Genomic DNA, 21,759 nt, shown 5'->3' on the forward strand with positions numbered 1-21,759 from the left:
GCCCAGCTCGCCGCCAGCCGGCTCCGCGCTCCGGCTCCCCCGCGGCGGCAGGGCCCAGCGTGGCCCGCCCGCGGCCCCGGCGGCAGGTGAGTGAGCGGCGGGGGGGATGAGGGGAGGGGACCCGCGGCGGGGGGAGGGACACCCGGGCTCCCCAGCCTGGCTCCGGCAGGCCCAGAGCCGATCCGGCCGCCCCTACGCGGAACTCGCTTTCCCAGCAGTCTGCGGGACGCCCGGCCAAGCTAGAGGGCCAAGCTCGACCCCGGGGCATGCTGGGAGTTGTAGTTCCCCCTATTGCCGGCCTTAGCCGCTCCTCGGCCCCTACTCCCGTCCCTGCCCCTGGGGACAGGGTCTAGCTCCCGGCTCTGCCCGACCCCAACTCGGGCCGGCCGGCCTGGGACACGGGGGCTCCCTCCCCCCAACGCCGCAGGCAGGGCCCGAGCCAGGGCCGGCCGGGGACATGGAGGCTCTGCCCCCCAACGCGCAGGCAGGGTTGGCATGAGACATGGGGTGTTTTTGACCCCATCCCCCAACATCGCAGGCCTGGCCCCGAGCCTGGGGCATGGAGGCTCTTCCCTGCCCCCCATTGCAGGCAGGGCTGCGAGCCTGGGCCGGCCTAGAGCATGGGGGGGGGGGGGGTCTGGCAGCCCTCCATACTTCGGGCCGGGTTCAGAGTCAGGACTGAGCTGATATGTGGGGACGTGCCCGGGGAGGCTCTGCAGACCCACCCCAGAACTGGACTGGACCAGAACACAACATAGTCACAGCCATGTTAACACATAACATGGTAACGTGCCCCGCTCTGCAACTGGACCGGGACACAGCCCTGTGTCTCAGAACACAGCACCGGAACAGGACCAGTACATGCCGATTCAGACACAGCCATATGGCCCAGAACATGGCAATGCCACGTCTCGCTGGAACTGGACCAGGACACAGCAACATGACAAAACACGGCAATGTAATCCTGAGCTGGGACTGAACTGGGAAAGGGTGACTTGGTCACAGCCACCCGACCCATAACATAATAGCACAACCCCACGCTGGAACTGGACCAGCCCCGACCATGGCGACCCGGTCACAGCCACGTGACATGGCAACACAACCCCATGCCAGAACTGGATCGAAACGGTGACTCAGACACAACCACGTGAACCTTAATATGGCAACGCAATCTGGACCCAGAACTGGATTGGAACGTAGCAACCCAGTCGCAGCCACGCAACCCCCATGCTGGAATGGGATTGAAACACCGCGACCTGGTCACAGCCATGCAACCCATAGCACGGCAATGCACCCCTGTGCTAGAACTGAACCGGAACACCCCAACTCGGTCACAGCCACATGATCAACAACATGGCAACACAAACCTTTGTTGGAACTGGACCAGAACAAAGTTACATGATCACAGCCGAGCAACCCATAACATGGCAACACAATCCCGTGTTGGAACTGCACCAGAACATGGTGAGGCAGCCATAGCTAGGGAACCCATAATGTGGCAACACAGTTTGGAGACTGAGCTGGACCAGAACATGGTGATGCCGTGACAGCTCCACAGGAACCTGTAAAATGGCAATGCAACCCTGAGCCAAAACACTCAGATGTGGCCTGTAACATACCAACGCAATATTGCCCTGAGCCAGAACCGCACCAGGACACGGCGACAGTCACAGCCGGCAAAGCAACCCTAAGCCGGAATTGGACCAGAATACTGTGACGTGGTCATAGCCACATGGCCCATAATGTGGCAACACAACCTTGAGCCAGAACGTGACAATGTGGATACGGCGATGCTGTCATAGTATAGTGACCTAATCCATAACGGTGATGTGACGCTGAGCCAGGACTGGAGGAGAATTTGGTGATGCCATCCTTAGCGCTGTTCTGATCCAGAAGCAACTTCGAACACAGCAGTGCAGCCCAATACACAGTGACGCAGCCCTGATACATAACTAGCCTAGAACATGGTGATTTGTCATAACATAGTGTTGGCATCTTTGAGCCAGAACAGGCCAAGGATGTGTCCCTGAGTGAGTGCTAGTCCAGAATGTGGCTGTGTGAAACATGACAGTGACGTGGCCTGTAACGTAATAGCAAAACCTGTAATGCAGTCACTATAATGTGATCTGTAACTCAGTGGACAGAGCCCCTGAGATGGTCCATGATATGGCCCCGGTGTGACCCATAATGTGGCCCATGACAGTGTGACACATCTGTGTCTGAGACATCAGCACAGTTTCTAACATGGTGCCATGGCTCATATCTCCACATACTCTCATCGACTTGCAGCCTAATCTCGGTTTCAACAATGGGACTAGACGGCAGGTCATGATCATGGCCTAATAGCTCTTTTGTACTCCCTTCCTTTAGAACGAGGGCTGGAAAGAAAGCGAACCCAAGGCCCAGTACCCCCAACAGCAGTTCCATAAGGCTGTTCTGGCTCTGTACACAGTATTGTTTAATATGTGTCGTTTCCTTTCCACGGCAATAACCTACAATATTGCTATTAGCATTTCTTTCCCCTGTGAGAAATTAGTGCCCATCAAAGGTGATGGACATTATCATTTGTACCTTCTGTCCCTTTGGATAGGGGAATCAGCCAGTTAGTCCAGCTTTGCACAATTCTGGGACTTGCCAGACTGGATCCAGCTAGTGGTCCCTGTATCCTATCCAGTGGCCAGGAACACTTGCTTCAGAGGAAGAAACCTTGCCGTAGGCAGACTTTATTTATTATTTGCATTGCGGTAGCGCCCAAGAGCCCTAGTCATGGACCAAGCCCTGTTGTGCTAGGTGCTGTACAAACAGAACTAAAATGTGGTCCCTGCACCAGCTTACAATCTAGGCTACAACTCACCTGTAAGGAGTAACTTCTTTTAATGGGGGAGCAAAGTATCACTAGTGTTTTTATTATCATCATTGCAGTCAGGGCAGGTGAAGTGGGATTTGATTGTTTTGCAAGGCTGCGTTGCTAATATTACCCAATGATTTCAGCTTTATCAACAAGGGGTAGTTGCACCATAACTTTTTTTCTTTCTCTTGCTGGGACACAGTTTTAAAGGATTCCCCCTAATTCCTGTTTCTTTCACCAGGAAGGTGCCAAGAAGACAGTCTACTGCTGACGGCCCTGTGTTTCCAGGAAAGAGGCAGAAATTAAAAATGTCAAAAGTTACTACAGAGCTTCTTTTGGAAAGAGCGGTTCCAAGATCTACTAGGCTACGAAAGATTGAGACTCTGAAGTAAGTGCAAACCAGACTCTCGTCAAACTCCAGTTGAATCCAACCTAGGCTATACCCCCCCTTTTTCTTTCTTTAAATAGTGTCATTGGAATATGAAATAATTAGGGCTGTCAAGCAATTAAAAATATTAATCATGATTCATTGCGCAATTAAAAAAATGAATCGCGATTAATCGCACTGTTAATAATAGAATACCATTTATTTAAATATTTTTGGGTGTTTTCTACATTTTCAAATACATTGGTTTCAATTACAACACAAAATACAAAGTGTACAGTGCTCACTTTATATTTATTTTTGATTACAAGTATTTGCACTATAAAAAAACCAAAAAAATATAGTATTTTTCAATTCACCTAATACCAGTATTGTAGTGCAATCTCTTTATCATGAAAGTTGAACTTACAAATGTAGAATTATGTACAGAAAATAACTGCATTCAAAAATAAAACAATGCAAAACTTTAGAGCCTGCAAGTCCACTCAGTCTTACTTCTTGTTCAGACAATCACTCAGACAAACAAGTTTGTTTACATTTGCCGGAGATAATTCTGCCTGCTTCTTGTTTATGTCACCTGAAAATGAGAACAGGCATTCTCATGGCACTGTTGTAGCCGGCGTTGCAAGATATTTACATGACAGATGCACTAGAGATTCATATGTCCATTCATGCTTCAACCACCATTTCAGCAGACATATGTCCATGCTGATGACGGATTCTGATTGATAACAATTCAACATGCGGACTGACACATGTTCATTTTAATTATCTGAGTCAGATGCCACCAGCAGAAGATTGATTTTCTTTTTTGGTGGTTCAAGTTCTGTAGTTTCCTCATTGGAGTGTTGCTCTTTTAAGACTTTTGAAAGCATGCTCCACACCTCATCCCTCTCAGATTTTGGAAGGCACTTCAGATTCATAAACCTTGGATCGAGTGCTGTAGCTATCTTTTGAAATCTCACATTGGTACCTTTTTTGCTTTTTGTCAAATCTGCAGTGAAAGCGTTCTTAAAATGAACAACATGTGCTGGGTCATCATCCGAGACTGCTATAACATGAAATAGGTGGCATAATGTGGGTAAAACAGAAGGGAACATAAAATTCTCCCCCAAGGAGTTCAGTCACATAATTAACGCATTATTCTTTTAATGAGTGTCATCCGCACGGAAGCATGTCCTCTGGAATGGTGGATGAAGCATGAGGGGACATACAAACTTTTAGCATATCTGGCATGTAAATACCTTGCAATGTTGGCTACAAAAGTGTCATGCAAATGCCTGTTCTCACTTTCTGGTGACACTATGAATAAGAAGCAGTCAGCATTATCTCCTGTAAATGTAAACAAACTTGTTTGTCTTGGCGACTGGCTGAACAAGAAGTAGGACTGAGTGGATTTGTAGGCTCTGAAGTTTTACATTGTTTTGTTTTTGAGTGCAGTTATGTAACAAAAAAAAGTGTACATTTGTAAGTTGCACTTTCAGAACACAGATTGCATGAGGTGAATTGAAAAATACTATTTCTTTTGTTTATCTTTCACAGTGCAAATATTTGTAATCAAGAATAATATACACTTTGATTTCAATTACAATACAGAATATATATAAAAATGTAGAAAAACATCCAAAATATTTATTTCATAAATTTCATTTGGTATTATATTGTTTAACAGTGCGATTAATCCCAATTAATTTTTTTTAGTTAATCGCGTGAGTTACCTGCGATTAATCGACAGCCCTAGAAATAACACACATTATAAAATATGGAATACTTGATGGTGTGATGGGTACAGGGATTTTATCAGCATTATAGGGTTGAATAGGCAAGAATTAGATAGTCATATTATCTGCAGTTGTAAGATCTTTGCCACCATACATTCTGCATATGCCATGTATTTTACTGCAGAACTGTTTAAGGAGGGCCAGCTTCTGATCGCCTTACATTAAATAGCACTTTCCTCCATTGTCTATAATGGAAATCACTCACGGAGTAAGGTGCTACTTGCTGTGAGTAAGGGGATCGGAATCTGGACTGTAATGTAAAGGTTTAACTAGACCAGTCTGACCCCAATTCTCATGATATGTCAGGTGGGAAAGGTTCTCTATCCCCTTAGAAAGAGAATTACCCATTTCTCCAATGGGATGAAACACCTGTTTGGTTTTTTATAGGACCAATTGTTCACAACTACCTTAAACCTCTGCTTGTTCTAGGGTAGGATTCTGCCCTTTCTGTACCTCAGGCCATCATGGGCTTGGAGGTGGAATTCCACACTGGAACACTTTTATAGCGTGTTTTTATTAATTGATTTTATTTTATTTATTGAAAGTAAAACATCATTTATTTTTTTTGAAAGTCAGTCAGTTGTTTGGAAACTGCCCAGGGTCTGATCCCAGGCTAGATGGTTTAGTGGTTAGAGAGGGAAGTGCTTTGAGGTGCATGAAAAATATAGTGTATCCTGTGGGTCTGGCCGCCATGTATGTGATGTAAATGGATACAACAGACACAGTCTGATGAGAAAGTATCTCTGCTATGTTATTTCTCTTTTGGAAATAGTGTTCCGGAAGTCAAGTGTGGATTCTGAAAGATGTGAACTCAGAGAATTCAGCAACAATGATGCATCAAAATTGCTAGTTATAATTGTTATCATTATAGGATATGGAATAGAATGGGTGATAGGTGTTCAATAACTTGTTTCGTAGTGAGCCACAGACTGCATGGCCTGGGAATTAAGATACAGTCATATCACTGTTTATTGGGAGTGTCACAAATGGCTGTTTTCTCAGTAAGTAACAGGTGCAGGTTTTGCCTGTAGATGTTAGCAATGGTTACTGTTCACCCATCAAACTTGTGGTTACACTTAACAACTCTCTTCTCGTCGTCTTCAGATTTATGCTTGAAACCTGTAGCGCTACACTCAAAAGTTAATGTAGGGTCAGCAAGATTTACTCAGCAAGTTTTGCCTGAGTGAGAAGTGCAGCAGAATGAGACTTTATATCCATTAAAACTCAGATGTGTCCACCTTTGTCCTTACCTTTGGGGAACTGGAGACAGCATGTGTTCTGTTTTTGTTTTGTTTCAGCTTATCCAAGCTACAGTTAAAGACCGGAGACTTGGACCCCCGGTTGTTTTCCCGTCTGAGACATCTGCAAAATCTCGATCTCTCTGATAATCTGTTGGACAAGCTACCTGCTAATCTAAGCCTGCCAGACCTGCGTGTCCTAAACTGCAGTAACAACCAACTGGAAGATGTGACTGTCCTGAAGCAGTTCCCGCTGCTGGAGGAGCTAAACTATGAAAACAATGTGTACCTGACAGTGAGTGTGATACAGTTTCCATCCTTAGGTGATAAGCAGTATATTGAGTGGGAAGTAAATAATAATAGTACCTTATATAGCACTCTTCAACAGTAGAGCTCAAAGTGCTTTACAAAGGAGGTCAGTAGCATTATCTCTATTGTACAGATGAGGAAACTGATGCACACAGAGGGCTCAGGGTCACCCAGCATGCCGGGTCTCCCGTGTCCCAGACCAGTGCTCTAGTCATTAGGCCAGCTACAGGAAACTTCCCACCCAGGGCTGCTTGTTCAGGGTGTTCTAAATCACTCCTCTGTGCAACGCTTTGAAGATGGAAAACTCTATGGAAGTGCTAAGTGTGAAAGGGATCTTGGGGACCACAAAAACCCTTTTGCTACTTTGTACTCCACATAACGCTGCAGATGTGCCACAACTGTGGAAGAGCAAGGGAGGTCATCAACAGAAGAGTTAACTGAGTTCTACGCGCAGAAGCAAATTCTGCCAGCCATCATGTCTGCACAACTCTCTTTGATGTAGCTACTGGCAGAGATTTTAGTCGTGGTGATGTATGAACAGGAAAGAGCCCGACTTGACTTTCAGACCCCAGGTTGAGTTTCCAGGGCTGGAAGTCAGGAAAAAGCTTTTACTTGTAAATGAAGCATATTTGATCAGGAAGTCCTGTGCGGTGCTAAATTATTTTATTAATTCCGCATTGTGGAATAAATATCTTCAGTTCCTTCCTGGTGGTTTTGTAGTTTAAAAACAAACAATGATTATTTGTTCAAGGGACTATCATACATGTGTTACCATAACTGAAACATTTTATCTGTTTTCTAGACCAATGATGACTATAAGGTCATGTTTCTTTTACAAAATCTTCGGCTACTCAATGGCAAGGATGTCACCAAATTAGCTAATCACGTGAGAGTTGTCAACAGCCGAGAGCTGACCAGCAAGGTAAGATGTGTAATGTTTCCCCAGGCATGCCTAAGAAATAGCTTGTTCTTACAGTAGAACCTCAGAGTTACAAACGCCTCGGGAATGCAGGTTGTTCATAACTCTCAACAAAACGTTTTAGTTCTTTCAAAAGTTTACAACTGAACATTGACTTAATATAGTTTTGAAACTTAACTATGCAGAAGACAATGCTGCTTTTAACCATCTTAATTTAAATGAAACAAGCACTTCGTCAAATCTTTTTTTAACTTTCCCTTTATTGTTTTAGTATTTTACGTTTAAGACAGTACTGTATTTGCTTCTTTTTTTTTTTTTTTTTTTTTGGTCTCTGCTGCTGCCTGCTTGTGTATTTCCAGTTCCAAATGAGGTGTGTGGTTGACTGGTCGGCTCGTAACTCTGGTGTTTGTAACTCAGAGGTTCTACGGTAGATACAATACAATATTCAGGTTAACGCCTCAGCCGCTGTCCTCCACTTTGCCATTGAAACTATGCTGGCAGCCAGCGTGTTTAAATACGGTAGCACAGTTTCATCTGCAGTGTGAACAGTCCTTGTAAATACTTCAGAGTCCCCTTCACTGGCCTCCTGTTCTCCGAAATCAATTCGTGATTGCTTTCCTGGTTTTCGTTAGTCTCCTTACACTCACTCCACCCAGCCTTCACGACCGTCCAGTGCCCCCAATTTAAACCAGCATGCTCAGCGCTAAAAGACATGGGCCCCAATTCTGGGATTCCCAGCAGCACCTGTCTACCAGCTGTGCTGGTGAATAGGGGCTGCAAAGCTGGCAGATCTTCCCACCTGGAATTCCCCTTTGTGCCGGGGGGATTTGACAGCCCTCAAAGAGCTCGGCTTGTTTAGCCCAACCAAAAGAAGGCTGAGGGGAGATCTGATCGCTCTCTATAAATATATCAGAGGGATAAATACCAGGGAGGGAGAGGAATTATTTAAGCTCAGTACCAATGTGGACACAAGAACAAATGGATATAAACTGGCCATCAGGAAGTTTAGACTTGAAATTAGACAAAGGTTTCTAACCATCAGAGGAGTGAAGTTCTGGAACATCCTTCCAAGGGGAGTAGTGGGGTCAAAAAACATATCTGGCTTCAAGACTAAGCTTGATAAGTTTATGGAGGGGATGGTATGATGGGATAGCCTAATTTTGGCAATTAATTGATCTTTGATTATTAGCGGTAAATATGCCCAATGGTCTGTGATGGGACACTAGAGAGAGTGGGATCTGAGTTACTTCAGAGAATTCTTTCCTGGGTGTCTGGCTGGTGAGTTTTGCCCATATGCTCCGGGTTTAGCTGATCGCTGTATTTGTGGTCAGGAAGGGATTTTCCTCCAGGGCAGATTGGCAGAGGCCCTGGAGGTTTTTTGCCTTCCTCTGCAGTGTGGGGCATGGGTCACTTGCTGGAGGATTCTCTGCACTTGAGGTCTTTAAACATGATTTGAGGACTTCAGTAACTCAGACATAGGCGGGGGGTTGTTACAGGAGGGGGTGGGTGAGATTCTGTGGCCTGCAATGTGCAGGAGGTCAGACTAGATGATCATGATGGTCTATTCTGACCTTAAAGTCTATGAGTAGATCCCCTTGCAGCCCGTAGTAAATGGGTTTGGCTGAGATTGTTTGTGTTGGGGGCCTTCAGCTTCTCTGGGTTGACTGCAACAACCCATAAGTATGTGGTTCTCAACCTTTCCAGACTAACGTACCCCTTTCAGGAGTCTGATTGGTCTTGTCACCTCACTTAAAAACTACCTGCTTACACAATCAGACCTAAAAATTCACGTGTCCCACGAGTAAAGATGCTATGTAAATATATCCGTTATTTGCAGATGCTTCCAGGGTGCCTCTTTCTAACACATACGTGTTCTTTAAAGTAAAAACACAAATGCAAAATGTGTTAACAAATCCTCCTTCCCCTTCTCCTCCCCCTCCCAAATGAGCTGAGATCATATACAAGCACCTGATCAAGGAAATGGCAGACAGAGCAGTGTCTGGGTCTAGGGGTTGGCCATTTCTGGAGCAATTTTAGTAGGGAGCCTTCTGATTTCCATGAAGTATCCAGTTCAGGAAACCAAATCTCTCTGCCTAGGTCACAGCTCACTGGGAGAGGCACTTCCGAAGCCAACTCCCTGAGAAGTATTCAGCCGAGCACGTGAAGTTCATCAGGAAAAAGTTTCTGAAGTCTGCACAAACCCACGTCATATACGGACCCAGCTCCCTCGGTGAATTTACCCGATGGAGGGTAAGTGTCTGATCTTTCTGAGCTTTTTCTGAGTTGCCCGACACCAGGATTCTGCAGCTTCGTTTTGTGCACCCATAAAGTTAAACTGATCTAATGATTCCTGGTCAGGGGCGCTCCGGCAAACGACAGTATCCGACTTTGGTTTTCGTTGCTAATTAACTGTGGCTGTTATACAAGCGCCAGCAATACATTCCATTCCGGATGGAGTGATGGTCTTTACTGTCTTTGTTTTCTACTCGCCAGTAGTTAAGGTACTCATAGTAATTAAGTATTAGAAATACGGTAAAAAGCAACAGAGGGTCCTGTGGCACCTTTAAGACTAACAGAAGTATTGGGAGCATAAGCTTTCCTGGGTAAGAACCTCACTTCTTCAGATGTCTTGCATCTGAAGAAGTGAGGTTCTTACCCACGAAAGCTTATGCTCCCAGTACTTCTGTTAGTCTTAAAGGTGCCACAGGACCCTTTATTGCTTTTTACAGATTCAGACTAACACGGCTACCCCTCTGATAGAAATACGGTAGTCATTGCAAGTGGCAAATGATTTTAATGGCAACCACTGTGTATTCACCGCTCATTTTGCACAGCTCCCATTAACGCTAATGGCCGCTGTGTGCATATCGCCAGAGGGAAATAGGCCCTTTTGTTTCAGTATTTGAATGGCATGTGCCCTAGACTTCCATCTGTTCTTTGTCTAGCTTTATTGCTTTTGCATTCCTTCCTCAGATGACACCATTGGCATCAGTAACAGAGTGGGGTGCCTGGTCTACGTGGCACAGACATACCCAGTAAAACAAAACACGTATTGGCAGAAGTCCTACGTGGAGGTTAAGATTGCAGTCAAACAGGCTTGTATTTCACCACATGTTGCAGAACTCTGCTGTGCTAATGCAGACAGTTCACCCTGATCTCTCATTTCTGCCTGTGCACTTTGGTCTCCCAGCTCACCAGTATCTTATCACTTGCCATTCACGGTGTCCAGGTGCGCCCCTTGGTCGATGAGTCGCAATTGCTGCTCCGATGCACTGGTCTTTGGCTAATAACTGGTTTCAATTGGCTATCTTTTCATTGCGTCAACCCGTATTGCTTCCGGGCTCCCTGTATTGCCAAGCACCTGCTCCTTTCTCGGACTCTAAAAAGAGCCGTCTTTAAACTATCGTAACTGACCCTGGTTGCTAGCAGCCTCAGCAGAGAGGCTGTAGACCGAATGAGGCTGAATTCCAACCTCCTAGCAGTGGTCCCTCCAGATCAGGAACGAGGCACGGGAGGGTGGCAGCATGGGGCATCTTGCACTGCTGCTTCCCATCCTGGACGAATTCTGTGACTAAAAGAGAGGGCTTCAGTCTCCCTGCCTGTCAGCCCAGGGTCCTTCCAGCAGCCAGTAAGTACACACAGAATATCTAATGGAAGCAAAGGTTAAAAACACCCTCCCCTATTACAAACTCTAATTGCATAGCTGAGTCAGGATGGTCTTGTTCTTTGTCCTCCATGAAGTGATGCCTTTTAAAAATGTACTTGCAATGCTAGGTGAAAATGATTGCAGAGGAGTTGCTGGCATCCATGCTGGGACAGGAAGAGAACACAAACCCTGAAACACAAGAAAGGATGGACGATAATGAGGAGGAGACTACAGAAAACCCCAGGGAGGTGGGAGATGATGATATTGCGCAGGTAAGGATTCTCCAGGGGATTCTTCTTGTTTTTTTAAAAGAATACTGCATTAAAAAGTAGGGATCGCGCACTACTGCTTTTCCAGTTAGGTTTTACACCCGGTATTGAGGTCAGGTTTATGATCTTGATGTAACAAACCTGCATTCAAGAAGTATATTTCTCTACTAAGGAATCCCCAGCCCGGAGATCTTAACAGATTCAGTTGCAACCTCATCAGGGAAGTAAACACAGCTCATTCATCTATGTTTTTACTTTGATCGAGAAGGAATTTAAAGTCCTCTACAAAATGAATGCTGCTGTTATGAATTATTTGTATTCGGGTAGTGGCCTTAGAGGCCCCAGCCTGAGATCAAGGCCCCATTGTGATTGGTGATGTATGTGTATAAAGTGAGAGATTGTCCATGCTCCGAAGAGCTTACAACCTAAACAAACAAGACAAAGGGGGAATAGAGGCACAGCAGGTCAGTGGCAGAAACAGGTCTCCTGACTGCTAGTCCAGTGCCGTAGCCACTTGACCAGGCTGCCTCTCCGTCAATACAGGGATTGCTTCACCCACCACTAAAATGCCACCACCTCTGGGATGATATGCAGCAGCTGCATGCTGACTTTCAGAAATCCTAATTGAAACGAGGGGTTGGTTTTGTTAACTTTTATTTTTTAATTGATTTTCTTACAAATTCAACAATACTCATCAGTTGCATCCAAAACTTACCCTTCTGTAACTCGGGCAGCATCTCAGGTGGTATCCTATTTTAACAAACCTTGCAAGCTAGTGGCACCTTCATCTGGTGCCAGCTTTAAGCTTCCCGAGGAATGTGAAGGCAGGGTTAGTATCCCAGAATACTACAGATGTAGGAGCCCAGTCTCTGGGCATTTAAGGGAATCAGTTTTTGGGTGAAGACTTTCTCTGTATTAAAAGCTGTCTGTATGCTGGCTGGGGCGGGAAACAACCCAGTACATTGCCAGTGTGTCTTGTAGGTCACATTAATCCCCAGCAAGAGAAGAGGGAATCACTCAACAGCGGGATCTGCGAGCAAAAGGCCACGGTCCCAGTGTAACACTGAGGAGGAAGTAGTGCTTAGTCCCAGAAAGTCCAGCCATTCACAGGATGACCCGACTCCCGATAGACCAAGAGCATCGAACCAACAGGCCAAGGTGGCCGAAGAGACTCACAGGAATGGAGAACAGCCTCCGAAAGGACAAAGCCACAGAAGATCCAGCCACTTGACAGAGGAGCAGAAAAGCCAGGAGCAGGACAAAAGGGTTCTGACCATAACCCCGGTGAAGAACCTAGAAGACAAGGTACATTGATCATTCTCCTTTGGGGTTGGTTTTTGGCCTCTTGGGCATGCAGAGAGGATCCACGTTCAGATGGGGGGATGGGAAGGTTCTGCTCTTTCAAGGCATCTCAACAATTCACGTAGCTTTCCCTGATGCACAGAGCCCCACTGATCCCTGCCTAGCCGAGCAACCCCTTGGTGCCATAAGTGACTGGAAATAAATTTAAGCAGCCCTGAAACTGCTCTAACATACAGCAGGAACTGGCCCATTTCTCAGCCAGTCCCAGGGTAAGGGGAGCATGATTGGGGCATAAAGCCACCTTTCCACCCAACTTGGATATAGCGCAGGATCGGAGCCCTTGTCTTCAAAACCCTAATGGACTCTAGCCAGCCTACCTAAGGGAGTGTCTTGCTGCCTGGAACATTTCATGTCCAGACACTGTTAAGGACTTGGAAAGCAGAGAGGCCCAGAGAGAGAGGGTTAGCAGCTGGATCTGAGGCTGTGGGACCTCAGGAAATAGAATGCAGCCTCTAGTCTGATCCCCTTCAGAGACTGGTGCAGACCTCCCAATTTATATGCAAACCTTCCCAAAGGTTGAGAGGATGACTAGGTGTCTAACACACCAGTACAAGCAGCTGGGACCTATGTAGGCAAGAGCAGATCCCTTTTATAGGAAGTATTCTGCCCTCTTTTTTTACACTGTATTTCAACTCCTAGCTGCAGTGACGGGGGCTGTGTAAACACCTAAGATCTGTCTGCCTCTGGCTCTAGTCACTGATGTCCTGTTTAAACAAGCCCTTGGAGTAGAAGGCTTCTGATCTTCTATTCCCATTCCTGGCGCATGTTTTCTAACCATGAGGTTTATTGCAGGAAGTTATCAGTTTGGAGCCATTGCATTTTCTTCAGTGTCACAGTAAAGGCAACAGCCGGGAGGATTTTAAAACGCAGCTCTGGTCCTGTGTCTTCGAGCCGCCGTTGGATTCTGGGACGAGGAAAGGTGAGCTTGTTCAAAGGCACCTGGAGAGCACTTTGCAGTGGGCTGGCTTCACAGAATGACTCCACAAACCCTTTGCGAAGGGGCTGGTGGGCACGATGCCCAATTGACTCGTGTGTTAGACCCCTCCACTTTCAAGCAGTAGTTTCCACTGCTACCTACTTATATTTTTGACTATAAAATAGATCAGGATTCTCTTGTGGTTAGCTTGTGTGAATTTTGGGTCAAGTTAACCTCCCTAGAGATGCCAACCTCCAGAATCGGTCCAGTACCGCACAGACAGGGGGAGCCTCGGGTAACAGAGAGATTATTATGATTAGTATAATAAGCAGAGATAACTACAAGGCCTGGGATTTCTTACCAGTTCCTTTCACCTTTCAGACCCTGTAGTGAGCACCTCCAGAACCATGGCCACGTGCGGAGGGGAATCGGTTTGTCTTATCGACTGCGAGACCGGAATCGTGTTGAAAAAGTATAAAGTTCCTGCCGAGGTAGGGGGCGTGAGTACAGTGACGATAACCGTGTTACAAAACAGCCTGTGAGAAGGGTGGACAGGCATTAAAATGATGGGTACAGACGGAAAATGTCATTTGTTGATGTTGACAATAATAATACAGGGTAAAACTTAGCTACCCCACTTGTAGGCTGCTAGAAGGATCCATGTCCTGCTTTTGCAGTGTGTTTCTTCCCTTTAAGTTTGGTCTGACATGCATGGCCCCTGACTGAATATTCATGTCATTTCAAAATGCGACTTCTCACTGGTGCCCTAGATTGCTCTCTAATCCGTGACCTCACAGCCATCCTCCTGTGTTACCTTTCACAACTTCTCACCTCTCTCTGGCCTAGGAGTTTTTCACCGTTGCTTGGACAACTCTGACCATGGTAACTAATGACGGTCGGAAAAAAAAACATAATATCCTGGCCGCAGCTGGAAGAAGAGGAATTGTAAAGCTGATTCATGTATCGGCTGATTTCTGCTACGGAGAGATAAAGGCTCACAAAAAGCCCATTGCTACAGCCTGCTTCAGCCCAACCTGCGAGACCCACCTCTTTAGTAAGTCTCCAGTTCTGCATCCCTCTCTAGTAGCAGGGAAAAGGCCTTGCTTCCAAATAAGGAGGCATTTCATGGTCGTCAGTACTGGCAGGTGGGTATTGATGTGGAGGAGTGTTGAGACGCACATGTACCTCACTGGGGCGTGTGGTACAAGTTTCCCCTCGGTGTCTATCCACAGAGGATAGGAGTTGTTACAGCCTTCTGCTGTAGAGCCTCGATTCTTTCGCTCAAGTAGTAGCAGCTCAGGCTCTTGCCCGTGAGGGCGGCCGTCCCACCGAGATCACATAAAACCCCAACCATTCCATGCCAAGGAGTAAGGAGGGTGAGTCCATGCTGCATCTTGTGCGTCAGTTGTGACTCAGTCCCCATGTCAAATGAGCGAGCTTACCCTGGGCTGCTTGATTGCTTCAGATCAATGAAGTTCTGTGCCTTTACTGGTTAAATAAATTTAGCGACCTCTGATTTTACTCACTCTTACTAATGACCTTATTCAGGGCCAGATCCTGACATCGAGGAGAGTTTTGCCTGGGTAGAGAGCGCGGTTTGGTGCTCAGTGAGCAGCCAGGAATAACCATTGGGTTACAAGTTAGAGTTGTATTTTGTGTCCAGTAACATATAGAGCAGGGGTAGGCAACCTGTGGCACGTGTGCCAAAGGCGGCACGCGAGCTGATTTTCAGTGGCACTCACACTGCCCAGGTCCTGGCCACCGGTCTGGGGGGCTCTGCATTTTAATTTATTTTTAAATGAAGCTTCTTAAATATTTAAAAAAACCTTATTTACTTGACATACAACAACAGTTTAGTTATATATTATAGACTTATAGAAACAGACCTTCTAAAAATGTTAAAATGTATGACTGGTACGCAAAACCTTAAATTAGTGTGAATCAATGGAGACTCGGCACCCCACTTCCGAAAGATGGCTGACCCCTGATATAGATCAACCCCTCTTTTTTTCGCATTCCATACATTGTCTTGCGTCTGAAACGACTCTCATCCTGCTGTGTGCCCAGTGCCACGTGAATTCACGAAGGCTTAAACTTTCAGAAGCATCCACTAACTTTGGAATCCTCCAGTTCTGGGTGCCCAACTTCTGGAAGCAGCCAAAACTAATAGACATGTGGCAAAAGTACGCTCAGGAATTTAAAAACAAGAGCCTAGCCCAGCTGAGGGGGACTTTCACCTGGAGAATTGTTCTGAGTTGGCATCCACAGGGACCCGGAATGGAGGCAGGGCCATTTTATTTTGTAGATTTATGGGTTTTTTGCAGGGGTTAACAGTAGTTCCCTGAAGGACGGTCTGGTGCCCAGGTAGTGGCAGTTTGAGGGCAATCATTTGATTGGGGTCTGAGTTGTTTTCCGAATAATCTATTGGAAATGTACCACGTAGCTCTCAATGCCAAAAAAGATTTTAAAATCTTTTGTACTTGGTGCCTAGCGTCCACAATGGGAGGTTCTATGATGATTATTAAAGGATGTGGAAAGAACTGGTGGGTTGCAGTCCATTGGGATGAGTAACCAAAACAACACTGCCTCTTATTGGCCTTCTCAGAGGCCTGGAAAACCAACTTCCCTTTCCCCCTTTGAAGAGCTCCCTTGAGAAGACAGATTTGGTATGGGGGAAGCTTACATTGCCTGTGCTGTGGATAAAGGGCCCTAGAGCTAGGAAGCTGGCAGTCTTCACCAGCAGTAAATTCACACGAGATAGGGTTGGGCTGCTTTGTTAGTTGGGCCAAAGCCAATATGGCTGATGCTGTGTTAATGGCCTCTCAAGTGATCCAGGTGGAATTTTTAAGTGGAACAAAAAGAAAAGTTGGCAAGTAATGGTCTGTAACTACCTGGTACCTTTTTTTGTCCCCCACAGCTGCATCCTATGACAAAAGAATTGGCCTCTGGGATATTGGGGTTCCGGATTGTGATTACAACTTCAAAGCAAGGTAAGTGTTCAGAAACAAGATTCACTCCGTTAAATTCTCCTGAGAAGCAACTAAGTGTCCATTTTATTTGCCAGCCAACTGATGGTGCTGGAAGTTGCCTCTATTCCATTACGGATTGCCCTGGTCCCATCCTGCCCAGATCAGTTCCTGCTGGCTGGTTGTGAAGACGGTTGCTTTGCTTGGGATATTAGACTGGACAAGCCACAGAAGAGCAGGTAAGAACCATGGGCCTGGGACACAAATTCACTTTCCACAACCATAAGCATTCTGAGGGCTTTGGGATTTTGATTATAGAGGGCTGAGATGAGGAAAACCTATTAGATCTGGATATAATTCCCCAGCTCTTACAAGATGGTGGACCCCAGCAAGAGGTATAGAGAGCAGTTATTTGGCACGTATGATGCTCAGATCCCTGACTCCAGTAGCGAGCTCCAAAGCACAAGGTTTCACCTGGCTCTCACCAGGCTAGTTACTCCTTGGAGGGTGACACCAACAGATCTGTCCTCCCTGAGTTCTTAACTACCAAACACTCAAACTGCCCCCCCGGTTCATTATCCCAAAGACATGAAACCAGTCCTCAGTTATCAATTCACTTTGGCACCCACATTCCTAGCACCACAGAGACCTGTTTGGGATAAAAATAGACAAAAAGTTAATTTAATATAAAAACCACCGATTCAGAGATGAAATAGTAAGGGAAAACAAACAGACACAAATGACGAAGGCTTAACCTCAGGCTTTCCACTTCTACATTAGAGAATGTCCCTTTTCTAAAACAATTTACCTAATGCCTTTGAACAGGTTCCCCCAGTACCCTGTAACTCTAGGGGGATACAGGTTTCACAGACAGCCTCAGTTTCCAGATTTAAAAAAAAACCCTTCAGCTACAAGCTTACTTTTAAAAGACTCCCCTCCCCCTTTTAGTCCAGGGTTTATTCAGTGTGTAAATCCCTTCTTAACTTTATAGCTGGTTTGGATGGATGGCTTTCCATTAACTCTTATGCTCCACCGTTGTCTCTTCCTGACTGGACAATGGGTCATTACTTGAAGCCAGTTTCTTGAAAATACCTGGCTTAGGAGATGCCTCCATGCTGGGAGATGTAGTTGAAATTGTAGTGCAGGTATGTATACATCTCTCATAAAAACCATCAAGTTCAGCACATTACAGGCTTTCATAAAAGACTTTACTTGATACACTTTGATAGTACAATATGGTACGCAATCAGTTACTTCATGTGCTCATTGTTGGGGGTTTAAACCTTCTGTTCTTCCCTTGGGGTGTCAGGACCTGATTATCACAGCATAATAGGAGGCCTATTTCTTGGCACATCTAAAACTAGATCGTATTAGAGAATAATCCTGCCTAGGCACCGAGAAGGGCTAGATGACATGCTGTGTTTGCATCACTGAACTCTGTGAGACTGTCTCATTTAACGGATTACGTGGTGCTTGGAGATGATGTTTGTTTATTCGGTAGCTGACCACTATTTAACTTCTCAATTTTTCATCAGGCCTTTTGAAGTGGCGTTCCAGTTTCCTAATGATGAGGGAGAAGAGACAGCTTCCCACAGAGTGGATGGATTGGCTTTTTTGAACAAGGATGTTGTGGGTAAGCATGAACTCAGTTCCCTCTTAGTTGGAGGCAGATTGCCATAAGCACAGTTACTTCCTACACACAATAGAAGTCATGCTTCCTGGTCTCAGGAAGACTGGAACAACTTTAATTTGTACTACAGCTGGGGCAGATTTGGGACTGGAGCCACATACCGTGAATATGGTAATGTTACATTCTTAATCTAAGGTTTCAGAGTAGCAGCCGTGTTAGTCTGTATCTGCAAAAAGAACAGGAGTATTTGTGGCACCTTAGAGACTCTAAGGTGCCACAAGTACTCCTGTTCTTCTTAATCTAAGGAGGAACCTCTAGCCATGCAAGGCAGATGGTTTGTACTTGCTTTGGGTGTTGAATAGAACTGGAGAAAATGCTTTCTTGGTTCAGGGCCCGGCTCTATGGGCCTCTCCACACAGGGACATTCGCACTAAGTAACTTTGGGCACTTTTAGTGCAGTGTAGCTAATGTGTTGTAAATTCACACCCTACCTTGCTGTGCACTAAACTTCTCAGGATGGACAACCTTTTAGCCTTTATAGTAGCCAGCTGTTCATTGGCCTTCTGTTTTCAGCAGCTGCTTCCCAGGCCCCACTAGATCCAGTGTCCTTGGGTGCTGCTTTAAAGTACTACGGGATGGAAAATCAAGTTTGTTTAATTCTTCCTTTAGTCTCTCACTATCAGTCTGCTTAAGGCCAGCGTGGCTAGAAAGCTCCCTCAGCTATCGCCACACATGGTGACTAGATTTCTTTCGTAATAGGGAGCCATGTTACTGTCAGAAAGGCAGTATTTAAAGAGGGCTGGGTGTTTTGAAATAAATGTGTCTGAATATTTTAGGACATTCATTCCTGATACGCTTTTGCTCTCTCCTCCAGTTTCTAAGAGTTCTAAGACAGGGTCTATCTACTTATGGAGCTGGAGCCAGTCGTTTGAGGCACAGGGGAAATCATGTCACAGAACACGACCTGCACTTATTCTAGCTGAACTGGAGTGGTCTACAACAGACCTGCCCTACCTTACCCTCAGCACCTGCCCAGGTAAGCCCACTTTTACAGCTGCCAATGGAGAAGGCTGGATTGGATTCGAGAAGCTACAAGTTGTTTTTTTTAATAAACCTTGCCATTTCTGCTTTACTTACCCTGCCCAAGGTATCAGGTAAGGATTTTATGCCCAGTCTTGCTGCTCGGTTATTCTGATGCTGCCTCTAAAATGCTAATAGCTACCGTCTGAACATCTGCAAAGCACTTTAAAATGAGGGGTGCTTTCACTATACAGGTGGGCAGTATGTTACCATTTGTGCTGCATTTAAAACTGGTGGTAGAACTTCTGCCCGGCCCTCATAATAGTGACAAATTTCCAGGAGGAACCTGAATCTTAAAATAATCCACACTCTTTCCCCTCCTACTGCCTTACTTTGAAAGGAGTGCCTCCTAACAAAGGCCACCGCTCTGAGCTGTCTGCTGGAGGCACCCAACTGAGCATTACAATAGGGACACTAGCAGTGCAAAACCAATGTTTATTTCAGCCTTGCAAAATAGTCATAAAAACATACCACCTTGAGCCCAAAATCCACTCAGCACCTCCTTCATATGATACAACAAATGATATTAGACTAGCCCATAAAAATAATTGGAGTTGAATTTTGTAAGGTGGGTTTACTTAACACACTGCAGCAATTAAGAATGGGATACATCTCATCGGGAAGGTGACATTCATTATCCTGGGCTCTGTCTGCCATAAGAAGAGGAACATCAGGTTAATGAGCGGTAGAGGGTTGAGAAGGTTTTGGTCTTGGCCATCAGAAATCTCAACCCTGCCCTGATCCCTTTGCTCTTGCAGCAGCAGAGTATGTGTTCTGTGGCGATGAAAAGGGAAGTGTGTGGATGTACAATCTCAGCAAGTACTCTTCAGCCTGGAGGGCCTCCAAGGGAAAACGCTCAGAGAACAGAATAGCTCCCACACAGGTAGGCCTTTGGTTTTTATTTGAACGATATTCCCCCTCAGTGAGGCTGTGCAAACAGGAGGCATAAGACAAATTACTTAACAACTGTACAAATTTGAGTTTAAATCTGATCATTAATGTTAGCATATGAAAGTAACTAACAGCACTGTCATTAGATGGCTCTTAAGAAAAATTTTTAAAATTCAGATTAACAACCCCTTTTAGAATTAAATTGAACAGAGTCAGCAGGGAACTAAATGTGGGGTAAGTCTCTGCCTTTCCCACGCTCTGGTGCCATTGGATAGTGTAATTCTTAACCTCTTCCTACTGAAAGGCTTCTCACATGCTAAGTCCTGACAGTACCAATTTATAGTTGATGTTTTTTCACCACCAGCTCTGAAAACTTGATGATTCTCCCCCCCCCAACAGCTGGTCTTTAACAGGGCTCTCCGCATTACCTACTTTCTTTCCTCGATTAAACCAATGTGTATATAAAGCTGTTGAACAAGAGGAGAGATTTTAGATAACTTGAGAGGCAACCATCTAATTTTTTCCATGCACTTGAAAATCTATGTGGTTACCCTAGCTTACATCTCTATAATGGATTTACTGTCCTAGATCAGTGTTGATATACTCCCAACGACTGAGGCCCTAACTGCTAGCATGTAGTTTTCGTAGGTGACTCTTCCAGACTACTGCCATCGCATGCTGTTAGCCAATAGCTACTTACAAACTTTTTATATAATCTTACCACAACTGCTAGGTATAAAGGGATGGACTGGGGGGTCAGTGTTTTATACACTCCCCCAGTGAAGACTTGGGGGGGGGTGGGGGGAGGTAAGCTGTACCTTTCCTTTCTAAAAAGGAGGTAAACCCAAACCAAGACTGACTTTGTACAACTAATCTGTTCTCTTCTTGATAGATTCTTGAGTGGCCAGAGCTTCGAGCAAATGGAGAGCTGCTGACTGAAGTCTTAATAAACAATGTGGTGACAGACCCTACTTTCACTTACCTTATTGCTTTAACTGGCGTAAATATAGCAGCTGTATGGAAGAAAACATAGCTTGTTCTTTATGGAAAATTTCATTCCTGTGATGTTTTGAAATAGTGCAGTATTAGTGATTGTTTAACCATGAAGTTTTCTAAACCAGCCCTTATCATGCAAGAGAGAAAACGCAAAGGGACTTGGCACACATCCTGTCCTTGACAATACCCAATTTCTTTTACTGTGAGTTTTCACAATTTGTGTATTTGTTTTATAGAGATATGATACTTAATAAAACGTAATACCTGTTACCTTGGTAGTGAAGAGATGACTTCTGGGGATGGGAGGGAATGCTGCCCTAGATCTAGGAGGGGCATCAGTGGTACAAGAATAGATTAGCCAGCATAGCTCAGCAGTTAATCTTGTTCTGGACCTACAGCTACTAAGCCCAATACTACATGGTGAAAAAACTAACATGCTCCACAGGACAAAATAAAGTGGAGAACTACCCAGCTGTTAAGTTTCATGGGGGTCTTACGTCTTTATAACAGTAATCAAAGGCTT

General features: G+C 45.3%; 1 protein-coding gene across 1 annotated transcript; it reads left to right on the forward strand.

Annotated features, from left to right (window-relative positions):
- Positions 1-19: 19 nt before the first annotated feature.
- On the forward strand, positions 20-21,506 carry LRWD1 (leucine rich repeats and WD repeat domain containing 1). Its single transcript, XM_034752183.1, has 16 exons — positions 20-86; positions 3,090-3,236; positions 6,313-6,547; positions 7,364-7,483; positions 9,578-9,730; positions 11,255-11,398; positions 12,377-12,700; positions 13,550-13,676; positions 14,055-14,164; positions 14,520-14,727; positions 16,591-16,663; positions 16,738-16,878; positions 18,175-18,272; positions 19,144-19,305; positions 20,108-20,232; positions 21,133-21,506. The coding sequence occupies exons 2-16, from the start codon at positions 3,157-3,159 to the stop codon at positions 21,271-21,273; spliced, it is 2,241 nt and encodes a 746-aa protein (XP_034608074.1). The 5' UTR covers positions 20-86; positions 3,090-3,156; the 3' UTR covers positions 21,274-21,506.
- The last annotated feature ends 253 nt before the right edge of the window (positions 21,507-21,759 follow it).

The sequence above is a fragment of the Trachemys scripta genome, chromosome 18 (assembly GCF_013100865.1).
Source record: "Trachemys scripta elegans isolate TJP31775 chromosome 18, CAS_Tse_1.0, whole genome shotgun sequence".
NCBI lineage: Eukaryota > Metazoa > Chordata > Testudines > Emydidae > Trachemys > Trachemys scripta.

Excerpts from the sequence above, each read along its gene's own strand:
- LRWD1 (XM_034752183.1), top strand. The coding sequence starts at position 3,157 with ATGTCAAAAGTTACTACAGAGCTTCTTTTGGAAAGAGCGGTTCCAAGA. Across the intron at positions 3,237-6,312 it reads CGAAAGATTGAGACTCTGAA|CTTATCCAAGCTACAGTTAA; the intron begins GTAAGTGCAAAC and ends GTTTTGTTTCAG. Across the intron at positions 9,731-11,254 it reads GTGAATTTACCCGATGGAGG|GTGAAAATGATTGCAGAGGA; the intron begins GTAAGTGTCTGA and ends TTGCAATGCTAG.